The sequence below is a fragment of the Hippoglossus stenolepis genome, chromosome 13, assembly GCF_022539355.2.
Source record: "Hippoglossus stenolepis isolate QCI-W04-F060 chromosome 13, HSTE1.2, whole genome shotgun sequence".
In the NCBI taxonomy this organism is placed as follows: domain Eukaryota; kingdom Metazoa; phylum Chordata; class Actinopteri; order Pleuronectiformes; family Pleuronectidae; genus Hippoglossus; species Hippoglossus stenolepis.
This window is the reverse complement of record NC_061495.1, coordinates 12,987,058-13,004,785: the sequence shown is the minus strand read 5'-3', so window position 1 is coordinate 13,004,785 and position 17,728 is coordinate 12,987,058. Positions and strand designations below refer to the sequence as shown.

At 41.3% G+C, this 17,728-nt stretch overlaps 2 protein-coding genes and 1 long non-coding RNA gene across 3 annotated transcripts; 2 read left to right on the top strand and 1 right to left on the bottom strand.

Moving 5' to 3' along the window:
* Nucleotides 1–403: 403 nt before the first annotated feature.
* On the top strand, nt 404–2,679 carry dlx2a (distal-less homeobox 2a). Its single transcript, XM_035173696.2, has 3 exons — nt 404–964; nt 1,345–1,529; nt 1,659–2,679. The coding sequence occupies exons 1-3, from the start codon at nt 646–648 to the stop codon at nt 1,983–1,985; spliced, it is 831 nt and encodes a 276-aa protein (XP_035029587.1). The 5' UTR covers nt 404–645; the 3' UTR covers nt 1,986–2,679.
* A 2,152-nt stretch (nt 2,680–4,831) lies between these two features.
* Nucleotides 4,832–17,343, top strand: LOC118119611. The gene is made up of 2 exons (XR_004698112.2): nt 4,832–5,009; nt 14,398–17,343. It is a non-coding gene; the product is annotated as an uncharacterized LOC118119611 (long non-coding RNA).
* Nucleotides 7,723–10,350, bottom strand: dlx1a (distal-less homeobox 1a). Its single transcript, XM_035173697.2, has 3 exons — nt 9,761–10,350; nt 9,282–9,481; nt 7,723–9,023 (listed from the first exon to the last, which is right to left on the bottom strand). Exons 1-3 carry the CDS (start codon nt 10,068–10,070, stop codon nt 8,772–8,774), a joined length of 762 nt encoding a protein of 253 aa, XP_035029588.1. The 5' UTR covers nt 10,071–10,350; the 3' UTR covers nt 7,723–8,771.
* Nucleotides 17,344–17,728: the final 385 nt, after the last annotated feature.

The following is a 17,728-nucleotide window of genomic DNA, read 5'->3' as shown; positions in this document are numbered from 1 at the left end:
CACGTGCTGAAAACTGATATAAATTTGCTACATGACAAGCGTAAAATCCAAAGGATAATGGCTATAACCACAAACCACAGAGCCATTGAGAACTAATTTGCAGATGTGTATTACATTTATCCACATGTTTCTGTCATATTTTATCTTGTGTGTGGATGATTACGCACGGGGATGAATGTCACCGGGTGGAGATGTGACCTGTTGGACCTGCAGGTTTCGGTCACGGTGCCTTTTTCTCTGATTCTTTTTGCGATGCTTTGATGAAGACTCTCTGCAGGGGCACGGACCTGAAGGAATAATGGAGGGTGGACGCGGTGGGGAGTAGTCAGCGGGGCAGCCCTTACCCATTGGTCGCCTCAGACACAGTAGCTCTCTCCCTCTCACTCTCTCATAAATGCGCTCCCACCGCCGACCGTATCAGATAATCACAGGCCACTGAGCGAGGGGACACACCTTCCGCAGACTTTTTTTTCCTCAGTGCCACAGTTTAACCAGGGAATGCGTTTTGATTTTCACGAAGACGGGGTCATCAGTCCGTGATTTGAGTCGTGTTTTGCAGCTCGCAGCTTCGCAATTTTGCCTCTTTTTTTTTTTTTTTTCCTCCTTTGCGCTTAGGTTACGAGACTGCTCCGCTTCGACGCGAGAATGACCGGGGTGTTTGAGAACTTAAATACCGATATGCATTCGAACCAGATTACCTCAAGCAATTACCACAGCTTGCACAAATCGCAGGAGTCCCCGACCCTGCCGGTGTCCACGGCGACGGACAGCAGCTACTACAACAGCCAGCAGCCGGGTCACTGCGCCGGGTCTCCCTTCGGCCAACTCGGCTCCTACCAGTACCACGGCGGCGCCCCGAGCACTATGCCATATAACGCAAAGTCTTACGACCTTGGTTTCAACACAACATATGGTGCATACAGCTCATACGGCTCCAACCCCTCTCCTACTCCAGCCGACACAGGTAAGGAGGATCTGAAATTACTTTTACGCAGTTACATAAATTGTTAATGGATCTGTTTGAGGCCAAAATTCTAAACTTTCTCATGACATGAAATGTCTGCAGAACAAGTTGGATCATGCGTAAAAATAACTGGAGGATAATTAGTATCTGGATAAAAGTTATTTGACACACACCGGAGACGCGCAAGGGCTACGTGTTCAATTATTTATTTAAAATGTGTTATTTGTTGCTTGCTAAGTCATTTTAAATCTTGTGTAAACAAATTTGTCATTAGATGTGGATCTGCCAAAAATAATTGGAGCCCTTGAAAATGCATAACTGTCTCCATTATAACTTTTGCAAAACCCCTCATACAAAATGCGTTTGAATGTTCCCTTCAGAGAAAGAAGAGAGCGAGCCAGAAATCCGGATGGTGAATGGAAAACCAAAGAAGGTCAGGAAGCCACGAACCATTTATTCCAGCTTCCAACTGGCTGCACTTCAACGGAGGTTTCAAAAGACGCAGTATTTGGCTCTACCAGAACGGGCCGAGCTGGCAGCCTCGATGGGCCTTACGCAAACACAGGTGGGTCACACACTGTCAAATGTTGATTGTTTGTCTACCATGAAACGATATTAAAACTGTCAAATATGGATCTGGGCCCTAGAAAATATCAGTTGTGAATTTAATGCTGATAATCTGTTTCTTCTCCAGATCAAAATCTGGTTCCAAAACCGTCGCTCCAAGTTCAAGAAGTTGTGGAAAAGTGGAGAAATCCCCCCAGAGCAACACGTTGCTTCCAGCGAGTCCCCCCCGTGCACGTCTCCGCCAACTACTGCCTGGGACTTTCCACAGACTCAGAGAATGAACATTGTCAACTCCAGTTTACCTCAGAGCTGCAGCCCTCCCAACACGACTGCGCCTTCGTCCTTTTTGGCGAACTACTCCTGGTATTCAAGCACGAACTCTACGGTGCATCTGCAGCCTCCTCTGGTCCAGCACCACCACAACTCCGCCATAAGCGCTGGGACGATATTCTGAAAATTAAAATAATAATAAAAAGCATCGGGTTTAAATCGGACGATACTGGTGAAATAAAAGAAAAATGCCATTACCTTCATTTTGCAGACCTAGTGTGTCCCGCAATGCGAACTTTACGCATCAAGGAGAAGTTAATGGAGCCAGACAGGTTCATGGATCAGTAGACACAGATTTCTACAGTTATTTTTGTATTTATTTATTTTGTGTATGTCGAGGGATGAATGAACCACTATTACCCAAAGCAATCACAGCCTGGGCTTGTGCCCACTTTTACGCGGACGTCACTTTTTTGGCCATTCCTGCAAATGATAAAACACCCACCGCAGGACGAACCTGTCACAAATGTAGCACAAGTTAACTGTATCGTGCCTTTTTCAACATGACCTCATTTTGTTGTGAGATGATTAAAAAAGACAACTTACCTTTATCCATAATGTCATCAGTTGGTTTGAATATATTTTGGGGGGTAAGTGTGTGAATCCATGTTTGTAAATATTTTACCACAGCTTTTTTGATGACGCTTTGACTGTTTTTTAAGGCTATTGGTGCAAATCCATTAACCACCGTAAGCTACTGATTGTCCCACCCTCTGATTTTCTTGTATCACCCTTTTAATTGTATTTTGGTCTTATTTATTTTAGCAGTGTTTCATATATGGCCAGACGTTATTTAAATAAAATTTGTTCTGTGCAGAGCCCATCCTTCTGTTTCTATTTCTTAAAACATTTCAGTGTAACACGCAATTCTGACATTGTGCAGAAATTGTGTGTTGTCTCATTTCCTCTAAAATGGTCCAAAAATCACACATCTGCTCAGGGAATATTTTTATTTAGTCACAGAAAGGTGTGAGTTTTTTTTTGTTGTATAGATTAAATGTTTGGTAAGTGCTGCATGATTTAGATTTTCATTTCAAATTGCTCTATTTCAGAAAATTTAAAGAAGTCCTAGCTTGATATTGCAAACAAAACTAGTAAAGACTAAATATGCTAACAAAAAAAAATCACTTTAATGGTAATACACTGTTACAAACATGCAACAGTAATTTAGTGTGTCATATATGTTGTATTTATCTGTATTTTGGTGCTGGTATACTGGTCCAAAATGCAAACACTTAGCTGCTAACAACTTAGCCTAACATGTTAAACTTAGGGCCAGCTGAGTTGCTTAGCAACCGCTCAGAACTAGCTTTAGGCTAAGCTAACTTTAGTCATCTCAGACTTTAGGTCTACTTGAAAGGTTCCGCTGATCAAAGGCCACTTCTTAAGTAATAAGATGTTGTTTGTAATTACACGAGCGTGTTATGGCGCCATCACAAGCGTGGACAAGCACAAGATGAGTCCTCGCTGTCTCTCGGGTTACATTCATTTTACCCGGTTCCGTCCGCGGATGATTAGCCGAGCGGAGCCGGAGGTAAACGGGGCCGGAGCAGAGCAGAGGGCCGGGGAGCGGGCTGAGGAAGAGGAGGGGGAGGCGACAACACGCCCTGGCGTGCGAGAGGCTTTAAGATGAGGGTGGGCACGGCCGAGCCATGGGATCCTCAGACTGTGTGGAGTCACTCTCCAGACGTTTTATGAAGTCAGCCTAACAAGAGAGACAGAGAGAGGAGCTGGCTCCAGCACAGCCCGGAGCTACTCCATCATGGAAACATTTCTCACAACTCTGTGATCTCTGAAGACGAGCACATTGACCTACATTACTGGTTATGAGGCTCCTGGGGCCTGGAGGCTACGTGGAAAAAAACGCAGGGGCACGTCCAAACACTTCATTCGCATTCACTGCAACCGGGAAATGTATTTTTATTATAATGTTTTAACAGAGCCGTTTAATAGACACGCAGATTTAGATAGATACACAGATCTGACTCACCATCTCTCCCCTTCAAGCCACCACAGGCCATGAAGTGGGATCGTCTGTACATAATTAGAACTTCTCTGTGTTGCTGCAGCTCCATGGTGGAGCCTCCTCCCCGGGGCTGACAGCACCAGATCCCAGACATGCAGCAGCTCTGTGCCCCAACAACATCACACCCAGGCCGCATGTGTACAGCAAGGCCTCTGCAGGTTTCACTATGTGTTACTGCACAGAGAGAGTGAATGCATGATGTCAGGGCCTGCATGATGCACCATGGACTGACATGACACAGCTTTAGCCATGCATGTGTAGTTATATGAACAGATTTCATAATACTACTTAAGTAAATTGTTTCTGGGTGTTAATCAATAACACAATTAAATAAAATTGCATTTCTGGGTGTTGCTCCACGTGACTCCAGTCATCATGGATCAGCTGCTGTGGTTGGCCCTGTTTTTTTTGTTGCGTTTTTCTAGGCAACTTGTAAATGCCATACCCTCTTTAATTTATACCCTGATCTGTAATTTTATCCACATTTGCTCCGGTTTGAGCATTCTGGCTTTCAAATCTGAAAGCCTGCAATTACTATATAATTCTTCGCAATTTTAGATGTCCTAATATGGGATGCAATCTTTCTTTTTTTTTTGCACAAGACAATTTCGCTGCTATTTCAAGCATCAACATTGTCAAAGTTGTATGTACATAATAAATGGGAATATCAATGCATAGTTTTTAGCCCTAACATCTTGACTCGACGGTAATTATATCCGTGTGGAGCCGACGCAGAATTAGCCTGAATTGCATGGTGACTGCTGCTTTAAATTTTTAAAAATTACTCATAATTTCCCCCCAAAGATTACCAAGATCTCGAGTGCACAATGTCATCAGCGTAATGAGGAGTAAACATTTATGCTAATAATCTACATTTTTTTCCCCATCAGCTATAAAGAGGGGGAAATAAAGCAGACATTTTCCAGTCATATTCTGAACTCTGCTGCTGTAGCTGAGACCAACACATGGGACACATTTTGTGGGATTTGAGCGCTCATGGTTCATCTGTGTCTGTGCTGCAGGATGATGATGAAGATGCTGCTGCAGCTCCTCTGCCTCCTTGCTCCCTCTGAGCCTCCTCACGTGGAGCCGCAGGGCCCCTTCAACACCAGGGGCTGAAAGGTGAGCATTTTTTATTTCTTTACTTTTTTTTAATTGGAAGTGACGCCTGGATGCATTTGAAAAAACAAAACCCCACAGGAAACAGATCCTCGTCGCAGGCATCCATCCACCTCTCCCTTTGCTATATCCCATGCATTTGCTTTTTTCCCTTTCAATTCTTATTCAGATCTCTGAATGATGCTGATTATTTGATGATCCGAGCTACTTTATTAATAGTGAAATCTCACGTGTGTCTTATGCTGTAACTTTGAAATCTGCTACCGAGGAGCTTCTTTTGGTGGATTATATAAAAAAAACAAAATATTTTTTAAAACGTGCTGCAGCTGAGAAAGCAGCTCCTACCGGGAGGAAATGTAAGGAAGGGGAGACACACAAGTTGTGCTTTAATTCGCTGGCTGCTTTCATTCCTCCTGCTTTGTGCTGTCGCTAATTTTGCAGCCTCTTCGCATTGACAACTCATGTGATGTACACCTGCAAGCAATTTGCCAGCCTTATACACATAGGCTAGGTCTAAGGGAACAGTGACGAAATGGCAGCTCACCTATTTCGCTATTTTATATTTCTTTTCTTTTCTCCTCTCACGGCAGCGGCACATTTCTTTCAGAGCACCATCTCCTTTGTCAACGTGAAAAAAAGAAAGATCCTCCATGCGAAAAAAAATTGCTCATAATTACCTCAGAGATAGGAAACTGCATTAGAATAAATAAGGGCGAAATGACTGTAATTATGCTGGGTTTGATGGGCTCAGCTCGTATAATCAAGAGGAGAATACAGCGAAATAACACTGACCCTCTTGGATTTGCAGCTGCGCCTTTCTGGGGCTTAGGTAGGCATATTTATGTTCGCTACAGCAGCCACAGCACAATTCATATTCTTTTTTAATGGTGTAAGGCTGCATGGGCCTGTTCTTCATATAAGATGCTTCACATAGGACTGTCTCCTATAGTATCTTCCCTTTTCATGTTATAATAACATGGGGAGGCTGCAGGGTTGAAGCTTGCACAAAGAGAGAACATTATAGATGAACAGAGCTTTCTCTTCTTCTTCCAAGATACTTTTAGTTTCGTGTTTTTTATATATATAAAGGCCTAGTAATATTAATAAAACATGCTGAGGTAGAATATAATGAATCCGTATTGTGATGGCCTGACTCACACCTTAAAACATACATGGAACACATTTAAAAGTAAATGATGTGAGGTGATGGTGTTATCTGTTAAAGAGATGCTGATGTTCAGACCGTTAGAATTACAAAGTATTTATATCTGCATGTGGCAGCAGAAGGAGGGCGAGTATCAAGCCGCACATTTGCAATTATTATACTTTTTTTCATTCTTTATTTCTTACACAAACAGTAAAATGTCATGAAAATTAATTTAGGCTGTTATCGTGAATATAATTTTTTATATATTGTTTTATAAAGTTATTATATTATTTTCGTTTTCTTTTGAAATTTCCTTATTTTCCATTTTCGTCTTCTTAACCTTGTTTTCATTTTTAAATGTACATTTTTCTTTCAATTTATTTTCCACTTATTTTTGCAATGTGTTGTCCAATATTGACAATTCCACCTGTGTCTAATGCAGGTCACTGTATTTGAAATACATTTTATTTCATTTTAGAAAAATACCTAAAAAACTATGACATTTATATAAAATTTAAATAAATATAAAATAATAATAGTAATAATAATGTTCTTTAATAATATAAATAATTCAGATATTTTTTCATAATAAAAAATATATTTGCCATCAGAAATATAAATGCAAACACAAAATAATGTGTTGAATTTTTTCATTTTAAACCCATTCGAACAAATGAGAGGACTATGAAATTTAAATGTGATGATTAACTAAAATACTCTGAAGCGAGTCACGGGACAGACTGGATAAAGTGCATGTGGCCCAAACAAGGAAGCCTTTTGAACTTTCCACTTTCACTGATCTCCATCTGATCTGCTCCATGTCCCGCTTTGCTCATCCACTCTGTTTTCTTTCTTTTTTTCCCTCTTTTTTTTTTGCAGCACCTGCCTCTTGTGCAATTATTCACTTAACACACTCAATTGATCTCTCCCATTCACTGCAGAGGATCTGGATTGTCAAAGACAAATAGAGGGAAGTTTTTTTTTTTTAGTTTGGCTGCGATGGAGAAAAGTTGAAAAGACGAAAGGAACAAGTGATGATGTTGAATGAATGAACCGCAGCTCTCCCGCAAGCACAATAACATGAGGGATTATCAGCCATAGGATTCACTGTGGTTTCTCCACTATTTATCATTAAAGCATGTGACATTTTTTATTTTCTGTTATATTTCAAAATGTAGCCGAACCACGTGTGCTGATATTATCTTGTAAATGCTGATTGATTTATTTTTTACATGCAACGTTAGACTTGTATAATTCTTAGGTCACTCGAGAGCTTTGACGACATCTGCAAGCAGTAAGCAGCAGCAGCACAGAGCCATGTAAACGCTCAACATAACCATAAATCTAAACGAGGAGCCGTTAGCAGCTCACAGTCGTACTCACACGCTGCCTGCTACAATGCGACCAACATGATACTGCTTTGTGTCAGCTCACATTAGACCTGCACCACGCTGAAACCTTTCTTTTCACACGAGAAGGAGGCTGCGTGCAGGGTGCCGGTGCACGGTGGGGTGCATGCAGGGGAGGGGGGTGGGGGGGGGGGGATGAATCAGACACTTTTTCTTGACATAATTTAAATCATCATTTTACTGCTTTTGAAACTTTTTGCACATTATGTACATAAACTTCAGCAACAGATCAATAAATTAAAGTGATCAATACAAAACTAAATATTTTTTCCCTATTTTGACCTAAACACATCTGGACAAATACATAAAAAGCCTAAAACCCTGTTTCACAGCGTATCCAGTACAGCACAAAAAAAGAGAAAGAAAAAACAAATCTGAGAAATTATGTACAAAATACAGTGACACATGAGCTGCTCACCCTCAGGATATTTTTTTTCTAAAGCAGCAAATCGTCAGGCCGTTTACATTTTTCACATAACACCGGGGCACGGCATAGAAAAAGCTTTTGCTTGCATTAGTGCAGCATTAACAACACAGTGTTGTTATTTCAAACACACTCACAAAATGAACACAGACTGACCTCAACAGAAGAAACTAGCCCGAATAATTTAACTTAAATAACAAACACATATATAAACAACATAGTAGCAATTTGAGGCTTTGAACAGTATGCTCTGTGGTTGTATACGAGCTGTATGCGTAATGGTCGGATGGATGGAATTTATAAATCGTTGTAACTCCCCTTTGAGGCCGAATCGACTATTTTAACTGTGGGTGGGTGCAGATTGATTCTAGGGCCCAAACATCACCTCTGACCAAACATCTGGCCTTAAACAAACACGCGTTTTCTTATAAACAGGTAGCCTACAGCTTAACAACAGAATAACTCACACAGATATGATTAAAAAAAACGCTAACCGACACAACGGTGATAAACGGCAACCAAAAAAAGATCCATTTGTCTACGATTCCCGCTGACCGTCACCGGCTTGTTGCCCTCGGTCGCATTGCGTGCCTGTTCAGTCTCTCAGCTCCTTCTCATTCTTCGCTGTTTGTCATCATCCGGTATGAGGAGGCCTCGGTGTCAGCTGGCGGCATGCGGCAGCAGACTCCCGGGGTCGGTGTGGTGCATTACCAGTGCTGGGCCAGGCTGAGCCACCGTCCTGACACAAGAGCCACGAGCAGAGTCGAGGGGGCTGAGGTCCGTGTTCACATGAGCTGTGACTGTTGCATAGACTCTTGGTGTGTGGTGGGGTACCATGAGGTGTAGCTGGGGATGTAAGATCCGGTTGTGCCCACTGAAGTCTTCACGGTGGTCGGCGAGCTCCAGACAGTTGGCACCGTGGGAGAGCCGCTCGAGAGTCCGCGGCCAGTGGCCAAAGCGGCGGCGTCAATCGTGCCGCCGCCTTGCTTCATCAGTTTCTTGAATTTAGATCGCTTGTTCTGAAACCAGATCTTCACCTGGGAAGATAAAGAGGAAACAAGGATGAGAAAATTGAAACTGAAGTTAAATAATAGACAAATGGTATAAAAGGTTTAAAAAAGGAAGGTTTTACGCACAATTTACGCACGAAACAAATTTCATAAAACAAAGTTTGATCAAGAAAAAAATGTAATAATAGCAATTTAAATGTAATAATAATAGTTTAGTGTATGTTGTAGAAACAATGGATGCCCCAGCAGAGTGAAGCTATTTGTGAATCTGTCTCGTGGACTTGCCTGTGTCTGAGTGAGACCCAGCGACGCTGCGAGCTCAGCTCTCTCCGGTAACGCCAAATATTGGGTCTGCTGAAATCTCCTGTTCAAAGCTTGAAGTTGTAAACTGGAATAGATAGTCCTTGGTTTTCTGATCTTTTTCCCTTTGCCGTTGAATCGAACCTCTCCGCCTTCCACAACTGTGTGTTTCTCTGTTTCTGGCGCTGGAGACAAAATAAAGAAGCAGAGAGAAGAGAAGACAAAATGAGGAGGCAGTTGTAGCCAACAGTGTTGCGCAGCAATAAATACTCCAGCGCTGTACTTTCGTATAATTACCCTTAATTGCATACATTGTTTATAGCGTTACGCAATAAATAATTACCAAGCCTAATTCCATCGTCTGGCTCGTCTTTTTTCGGTGCAACGGAGATTGCACGGAACAGACAGTCGTGCTTGCGCGTAAAGTTAATATATCAGATGCAAAGATGCTGTGGTTCACTTACCTGTGTCCTCTAACCGCGTCTGTGTGAGTGCCGAGCTGTTTTGGTAGGTCTGTACTGTGCTCAGATATGGGCTGGTGGAATGGCTGCCGACGGAGTTTACGTATGGATAACCCAGAGATCTGGGGAACGATGAGCCCGGACTGTAGCTGTCGTGCTGGGTATGACCTGCAGAATGTAAACAGTGCATGGGATAGTGTCCGTGAGACATGGACGAAGGCGACATTTGTTGACTCGGGGGTCCAAACTCCATGAAAACGGCTTTTCCTGAGGCAGGGCTATTAAGACTTTCTGGAATTGTAGTCATTGTCATCTCTTCTGGCGGTTCCCCTCGTCTCGCTTTTGTTGTTTTCCTTCTATGATCTCAGTGAAGGACGAGTCCCAATTTAAGCCGAGCAGATTTTTTCTCTTTCCATTCATAAGAAAATGTAGTTTGTCCCTGTGAAAAGTCCTAGGTATGATGCTGTGGACCAAGACAAACTCGCTCAAAGGTTTGAATCTCGGACTCATGAATATTCATCGAAGACTGTCGCTGATTGGTCCACTCTCTCCAAGAGGGAAGCCGATTGGCGACGCTGGGGCTGGGTCCGAAGAAGCTGATAAAGTCAAGGAAAAGCACAAAACCTCAGATTTACACTGCCATGTCAAGATTCACTATTATTATTACTACTACTATTATTATTATTTCTTTTATTATTATTAATATTGAAAACCCAGTCTTTAACAACATTGATTTTTCTAGGCAAAAAAAAATTACGTATTTTAATGGGTATTACATATTTTTCTGGTGCAAATTTTTCTCAGCACTAAATCCAAAATGTTTTATTATTTAATCCAACGTGGTCATTTATTTAATTACAGGTCTTGATAATAAGGTGAAATGTGCTCTCTCTCTTTCTGTTCTCTTTCCCCCCCTCTCGTCTAAACGTCTTTTAATAAAGTTAAATAATATTTGCAGCCTCGTTAAAGCTGCTGCTGCTGCTGCTGCTGCTGGCCATGCGCTTTGATTAAAGCTTTTCTGATTAAAGCTGCTACTTCTCTATCAGGAGGGAAGTGAATTAGCATAACAGTGCTGTTTAATTTTCATAAGTAGCTCTGTGATTAGTCATGTATTTAACACTTAGACCGGCCCCAGGTCTCAGTTTACACCTGGCAACAGTTTTCTCTCAAGTCAAATGAGCAGGTTTATTGGTGCAGGTATATTTATATATTTATTGGTCTATTTTACACCTGAAAACACATAACAGCACCACAACCTATATATCATATAGACAAGTAAAACAATATTTTTTTTTATCTGGGTGGCCATTCATTTATTGATGTTCAATTAAGTAACAGTGATTCAAAACAGTTTTATTTTTTGAAAATTGCAACGCACCAGAAAACCTCTTTTAATTATTTTTATAGATAATTTTAAATTCTTGTGATATACAGTACAATCTTGTTTATTTACTTGTTTAAAAAACACAACCTTATCTCCTTATAAAATGCTCTCCATGCGTCTTTACGCACCCTCCATCGCGGTGGTTTAATGGCCGCAGTTTTGTTAAACACTGGCACCTTTTGATTAGCATGAGTCTAAGTGAAGTTGGGGGTGCGGCCATGCCTCCCACAGCCTAACAAGAATAATTACCCGTGGACATTTGATTTAATTGAACTGACGACTGACGAAACAGGAGACATTTTTCTTGAGCTGCACGCTGCACCTCAGAGCTGCGGCACTTTAACTAGGCCATGTTCAAATAAAGCAGTATCTTCATTTCAATCAAGAAAAAAAAAAGCAAAGTTTGTCCACTTACTTTAAAATCAAATCAAATCATGTGATGGTAAAGATAAGTCCGGGGTCACAGAGGCTCCACCGGACGCTCCTGGTTGAGGAAGGAGCAGCAGAAAGTCTCCAGCAGCTCCTTCGTGTTATCAGGCTTCATTTGCAGGCTCCTCTTCTGCTGGTGCGCGCACGGAGCAGGAGGAGCGCAGCCAGGCTGCTCCATCCGCGGTCCCTCCATCTCCACCTGAACAACAAATTAAAGGCAGTTAAATTCCACCACTGCGATTATCAGTGTAATTACATAATTGATCTCAAAGCAGAACCTCGACAAGTTTACAAAATGTGATATGAGAAGCCCGGGCTGTGACATCACGACGCGTGTGCCACAGTGTGCCAGGCGGCAGCGGGCGCCTGGATTTAAAGATTTCTGTGAAATATTTGGGCTATAACGAAAAGCTGGTCCCTTGCCCCCTTAAAAAATAGGCCAATTTGAAGTGATTTCTCTGGAATTACTTTGAGGGAAAAATGCTTCAAGATTTCCTCTATCAACAACGACGATGATAATGGTAGTAAAACCAATAATTATCATCTTCCAGAACAGAGGACAGATTTTTTTATGGGTGCTTGATGGGTGCGACTGATAACTGTCATTATTTTCCCACGATTATAGTATCTACAAACTGAAACGCGGCTGCGAGCAAAGCCATTAACAGAGCAGAGGCTGAATTTGCAGCAAAATGTAAAATAATACCACAAGAATACTGCTAATTAATCCGGGGCTGTTTTATTGTTGGAGTAAATGTAATGTGGGGCTGCTATTCATCTTATTTTATTGTTGCCAAATCAATCATTTACAAACCTGAGGGATTAAATGTTTATTTGAGGGGGCGTTTCTCAGTTCTCCTGATGACATGAGCACTTTCACATATGAATTGGACTCTGGCTCCTCGGTGCGTGGCAGCATGAGGGCAGCGCTCCGTGCGGGTCCACTGCTGCGGGGCCTCTGGGGCTCTAACCACCCCGCCACACTAAAAATAAAGTCCTCCATGCATGGCTGGAGCGCGGAGGCAGCACTCGTTAGGGTAGCTCTGTGGCTGAGGGTGTTTTAACACCTGCTGCTCTTCACCTGAGGGTGAGAGCAGAGGGGAGGGTGCCGGTGGGTTCGTGGAGGGGGAGTTGAACGGGCCAAGATGTCACAGACTTCGTTTCGGCCCGGTGACAGTAAAAACCCTCCCCAGCTAGATACCAACCCACAGTTTAACAGCACCCCCTAAATGATCCAAGACCAAGGTGCATTGGTAAAGCGTGCGTGTGCTCCCTGTGGACTCTGCATGTGATCAGTGATTAATAGTTGTCATTGGGAACAGTTTATATTGTCTTATTTCACTTCCTCGTGAAGAACACGCTGCTGCTTCAAATCCATGTGAGGGCATTTAGGCCTACATGTCATTTCTGATGGTATTTGGCCATTTTAGCTGATTTTGAGTTAAACATTTCCTTTTAAACTAACATTTCTAACTATTATTTCCAACATTTTTTTATTTACTGTGACATAGATTCAAATATAAATAGCCCACCCCAAATATACAAATGCATAGGTCATAAAACAATATCAATAATTATCGCAATAGCAAGCAGGCCTATCACATAAGTCCAATATATTCATATCAGTATTCATATTCATATAAGTTCATATCGATATGAATCTTAGGCATTGTACAGAGGAGGTTTAGAATATATTTTATCTACCTCAGATTTGTAAAATATGTTTTTAATTCTCTGCTTATGAAGAGTTTAAGACCACAATCCTCCCTCTGGAGCAAAAATCATAAAATAAATAACAATGTGACATTAATCGTGATGATTATCGATTTGACTGATAAGAACATTTTAATCTTGATTCTGGTGTAAGTTGTGCCCAAAAAGTCCAACTCTATTCCAAACAAAAAATAAAATAAATAGTTTCCACACTCTGTAATATATATTTTTACATCAATACAGTAGCTCATCCTTTCTCATGGGCTCATTCTGGACATTATCACCACCTCCGCTCCAGATGCAGAAATGCCACGCTGAAGGTTGCTTTCACGTTTTTAAAGGCACTGGATCAAACAAGTGAAATTGCCTTTTGTTCGGCTTCCTGTCTGGTTTTGCTGCTCGCTGCCATCCTGTAATTTGCAGCGTTCAATGAACGCAAACTAGATGCACCACAATTAACTGGAGTCAGTGTCTATTTTCCTGTTCAGTGTGGCATCAAAATGTGAATTGATTTTGTTTACTGAGATATGTGTAAACACAAAATTGAAGCATAATATCTGAGAAAGGAGATTGTTACAGTGGTTAATTGATTACATTATCATAAGAGCCAGGAGAGAGACAAGGAGAAAAAAATTACATTTCTCTACTGTTTTAGAAAATATCAAAGAGTCTGAACCAAATTTACTGTCTCACAATAATATAATGTATTAAAAAAACATTGACACTTTTGTTTGTGTGATGATCAAATTTACAGCTTGAATTTGTAACTTGCAGGTTAAATTATAGTAAGAAACAATTCAAAATCAGTAATTTTTTCCACCTAACCTGAAGTAATTCAGATAATTTGATTTCAAAATTAAACATTTTTGTGTTTCTCAAGTGATTATTACCAGAAAACATTAAAAACTTTTAATGAAAACATTAAAAACAGTCTTCAGCTTGAAATACTGATTTAAATTGAAACTGATTATGCTTAATAAATTTGCTAAAAAGTAGAATAAAGTCCTTAATTTGACTTAAAAATATGTAGAATGTTTTTTTCTATAGCCAATGAATAGTGAAACATTGATGTAATGTTTATGCAGGAAGTAATGTTTGTTTGGTTTGTTTTCAGACCCTGATGGCCCTGTGAGGAAACCGCATATCATCAGCTGTGGATGTTCTGATCCAACGATCCTGGGACTCCAAACTGGAAACTCTTCATATTCTTTTTTCTTTTTATAAAAAAATCCTTGTTTCACCCTCACACAGGAACATTTCAGAAAAAGGAGCCCAAGTAACTCTTTAATTTCCAGCACACGTCATCTCCAACTGCAAAAACTTGTGTGAATAAAAGGAGGGATAATTAACACATGTGTAATAGGGTTTCATTCTGGTCATTGCAGAGCTGAGAAGTCGTATTTTCAACTCCTCTCCCTCTTTCAGTGCTCTCTCCTCAGAAAAGCTGGGGTCACAGTGTGGAAAAGCCCCCAGCGAACTGGTAGAAATGCAGTCCCCATTACAGCAGCAGCAGGGGTCAGGCCATGGCAGCAAGCATCCAACCTGCCTGAAATTGGCTGCAAAATGACCAATTACCTGAGTGAAGGCTGCGGAGAAAGGACTTGGGGGGAAAAATATGGCTTTTACTTAATTCAGCTAAACTGTAAAAGAAACTAGTGTCACATTGAGGCTTCATACTTGCCACACGTTACAGTGGCCCACCGGTTCAGCAAAGATCTGCCCATGAAAATTCTCAACTTACAAGAAAATGAATTTCACAGAAAATGTCATAAACTCATGTGTTGATGCGAGAGAGCTGGATTGTGTAGGGATGGGCTGCAGAATTATTTCACCAACACTAAAACAACGATTGATTACACATTTCTACGTGGAGCCCTAATTGAATTAATTTCCCTGCAAATGGAGAACATGCAAATTCTGAGAGCCGGACTGCTTGACGTTCAGCTGCCACTGCGCCTTTAGTCTGAAACCCCCTTTTTAGTTTTTGTTAAGAGTTAAGTCTCCAACAAAGACAGGAAGGAGGTCAGCACTCAGCCAACACCTGAATGCGCCTCTCTTTATTGTGCTCCCCTTGATCCCCACAGTCTGTGCCTGTCATTAGTCTTAATGATGGAAAATTGTCATGTTGATACAAGTCTTGCTCTCCCCCTCTCTTCTTTGTATAAGTAGAAGGTGGAAGCTCCATTTGTAACAAAGTTCTTTGTGACTAAAAGCCGTGGACATTGCATTTGTGCTGCGGGAGGAAAAAAAGGCTGTAGATGCTCTTTCCATAGCTGGGATAATTATTCCTACTGTGACCTTAATGATTCGCTCTGTTCATCCTGCATCTCATCCACGCGCCAGGCCCTCAGCAGAGCCCTGTGTCAGGGAATATGAAAAACCCATATAATGAAACCATTTTGGCTGATGGAAAAAAAGGGCTACTGAAGCTGCACTTGCTACAAAGACGGCTCAATTATATGAGTAATTGTGATAATTTTCCCTCCATTCACGGCTTTCTCTGAAAGGTAAAAAACACAGATGGTGAAAGGGAAATTACTTGGACAATATATAATCTGTGAAATGGTCACAACAGAAAAAAAAGGTGACTGTAAGAAAGTGAGCGACTATAAATAGGTATGTTAATGCAGGGCACATAAATACACTCTTAGAAGCTCGCCGACATAAACAAACAGCACTACCCCTGTATGCTCATGTGAGAAAAAAGAAACATGCAACAAATGACCATTGCAAAAAAAAAGAAGAAAGAAAGGAAAAACATGATAAGAGTAGATGTGCAGCTGCCAGAAAATTAAACCTCCTTCTCCTTCCTATTGACAAATTTCGGCTCCTGAAAATGCACCCCCATAGTTGGCTATCATTTGTTGTTCTCTGACAGGAAAAGGATAATTACCTCTCTCAGAGGCAGGAGGACTGACATGCCCTTTAGACTTAGCTTGATAGAAAAGCCTCGGGAATAATTTTGTCTTTGCCTCTTTCCTTTATGTTCAAGAGCATGTTTTGTTCGAAAGAAGTTGGACATGGCAGAATTGTAGAGTGCATTAAACCGTGGGTGTTCAGGTTCATACTGTAAATATGACATCCCAGTGTCTATCAGCTTCTCCATTCGAGGGGAAGGGGGGGAAAAAACTCTAAAATGCATTAAAATTTCAATTTCATCTTGCTGGGAGACAGGCGAGATAGTGAGATATGCATTACTTCTTTTTCTTTTCACAGTGGGAGTTGGATTAAACATTTCTTCCCTCTGCAAAAAAAAAAGAAGAAAAAGCTTCTTTCTGTCAGGCAGGAGCGAGGCCGTGAATTCAAGTTTGGTGGAGACAGAAATTCGTTGGATTTGAGGAAGTGTCCAACATATGTAGAAGGGCAGGAACGGTGTCCTGTAAAAAGAACTGTATTTGCCCTGTTTTCCTGCGTTTCATTGAAACTTTTAGCGCTCTAATACAAATAAAAAAAGATTCTTGTGTGATATTTCATCAAGTCCAAAACTAAATACCCCCACAAAAAGTGCATTAGGGCACAAACCTCCCACGTTTGGCCGCTGACCCCTCAGGCCCTGCAATCTGGAATAAATCTCTCTCCACCAGCCAAGCAGCATTACAGCCTCGCAGCTCAAAAATACTTGTATCATACTCAAATGATGAGTCTCTGTCACACACCATGTCATCAGCTTCACCGCGGCCCCCCCGATAACTTCCGTCCCATTGAGCAGCCTCGCGTGTTACGGAGGCCGAGGAAGCCAAGAGACCCCCCTGGTCCCACCTGATTGTGCCTCCATGTAACATGGAGAAGCAGCTTGGTCCCACCACCAGCCAATACTCAGCATTGCTTTTGTGTAGCACACACACACACACACACATGTGCGCACACACTCGCACAAACCACCAATCTCAATTCAGTGCACCCCGCTGTGCACTTCCTGACAGCCTCCAGAAATGTTTTCAACTTGTCAAGACCCTACAGTAATGGTCCGGGAGCAGAAGATTACGACAAAACAATAATCATGTGATCGCAGATTTGTAGAATGTATACAAGAATAAAAGTGTTTGTGTTGCCTCTTTTATTTACTGTTTTCATTTTGTTTCACATTGAAATCTGGCACAATATTTAAGCCATTCAGTCACCAAACATAGAGACTTTTCAATTTTCTTTCTCTGAATTTACAGGTGTTGTGATATTCAAGCATAAACTTGTTTTTATAAACATTCAAAGAATTTAGCCAATAGGAACAATATGAAAACTATTAGAGGGAGGGGATGTGTATCATTTATTTTTTGCTGATTGGGGACCTTTTCTCATCCCAGGATGGTTTAATATAATTTTAAATAACACTGGTTATTCAGAAGGTTTCGAGAGATAATGTATAAGAGGCAACAGTTTGCTGTTTGCCATAAATTTAGTGAAATATAACTCCACCTCTGATTTGATTTGTGGCACTGTGAAGGTTA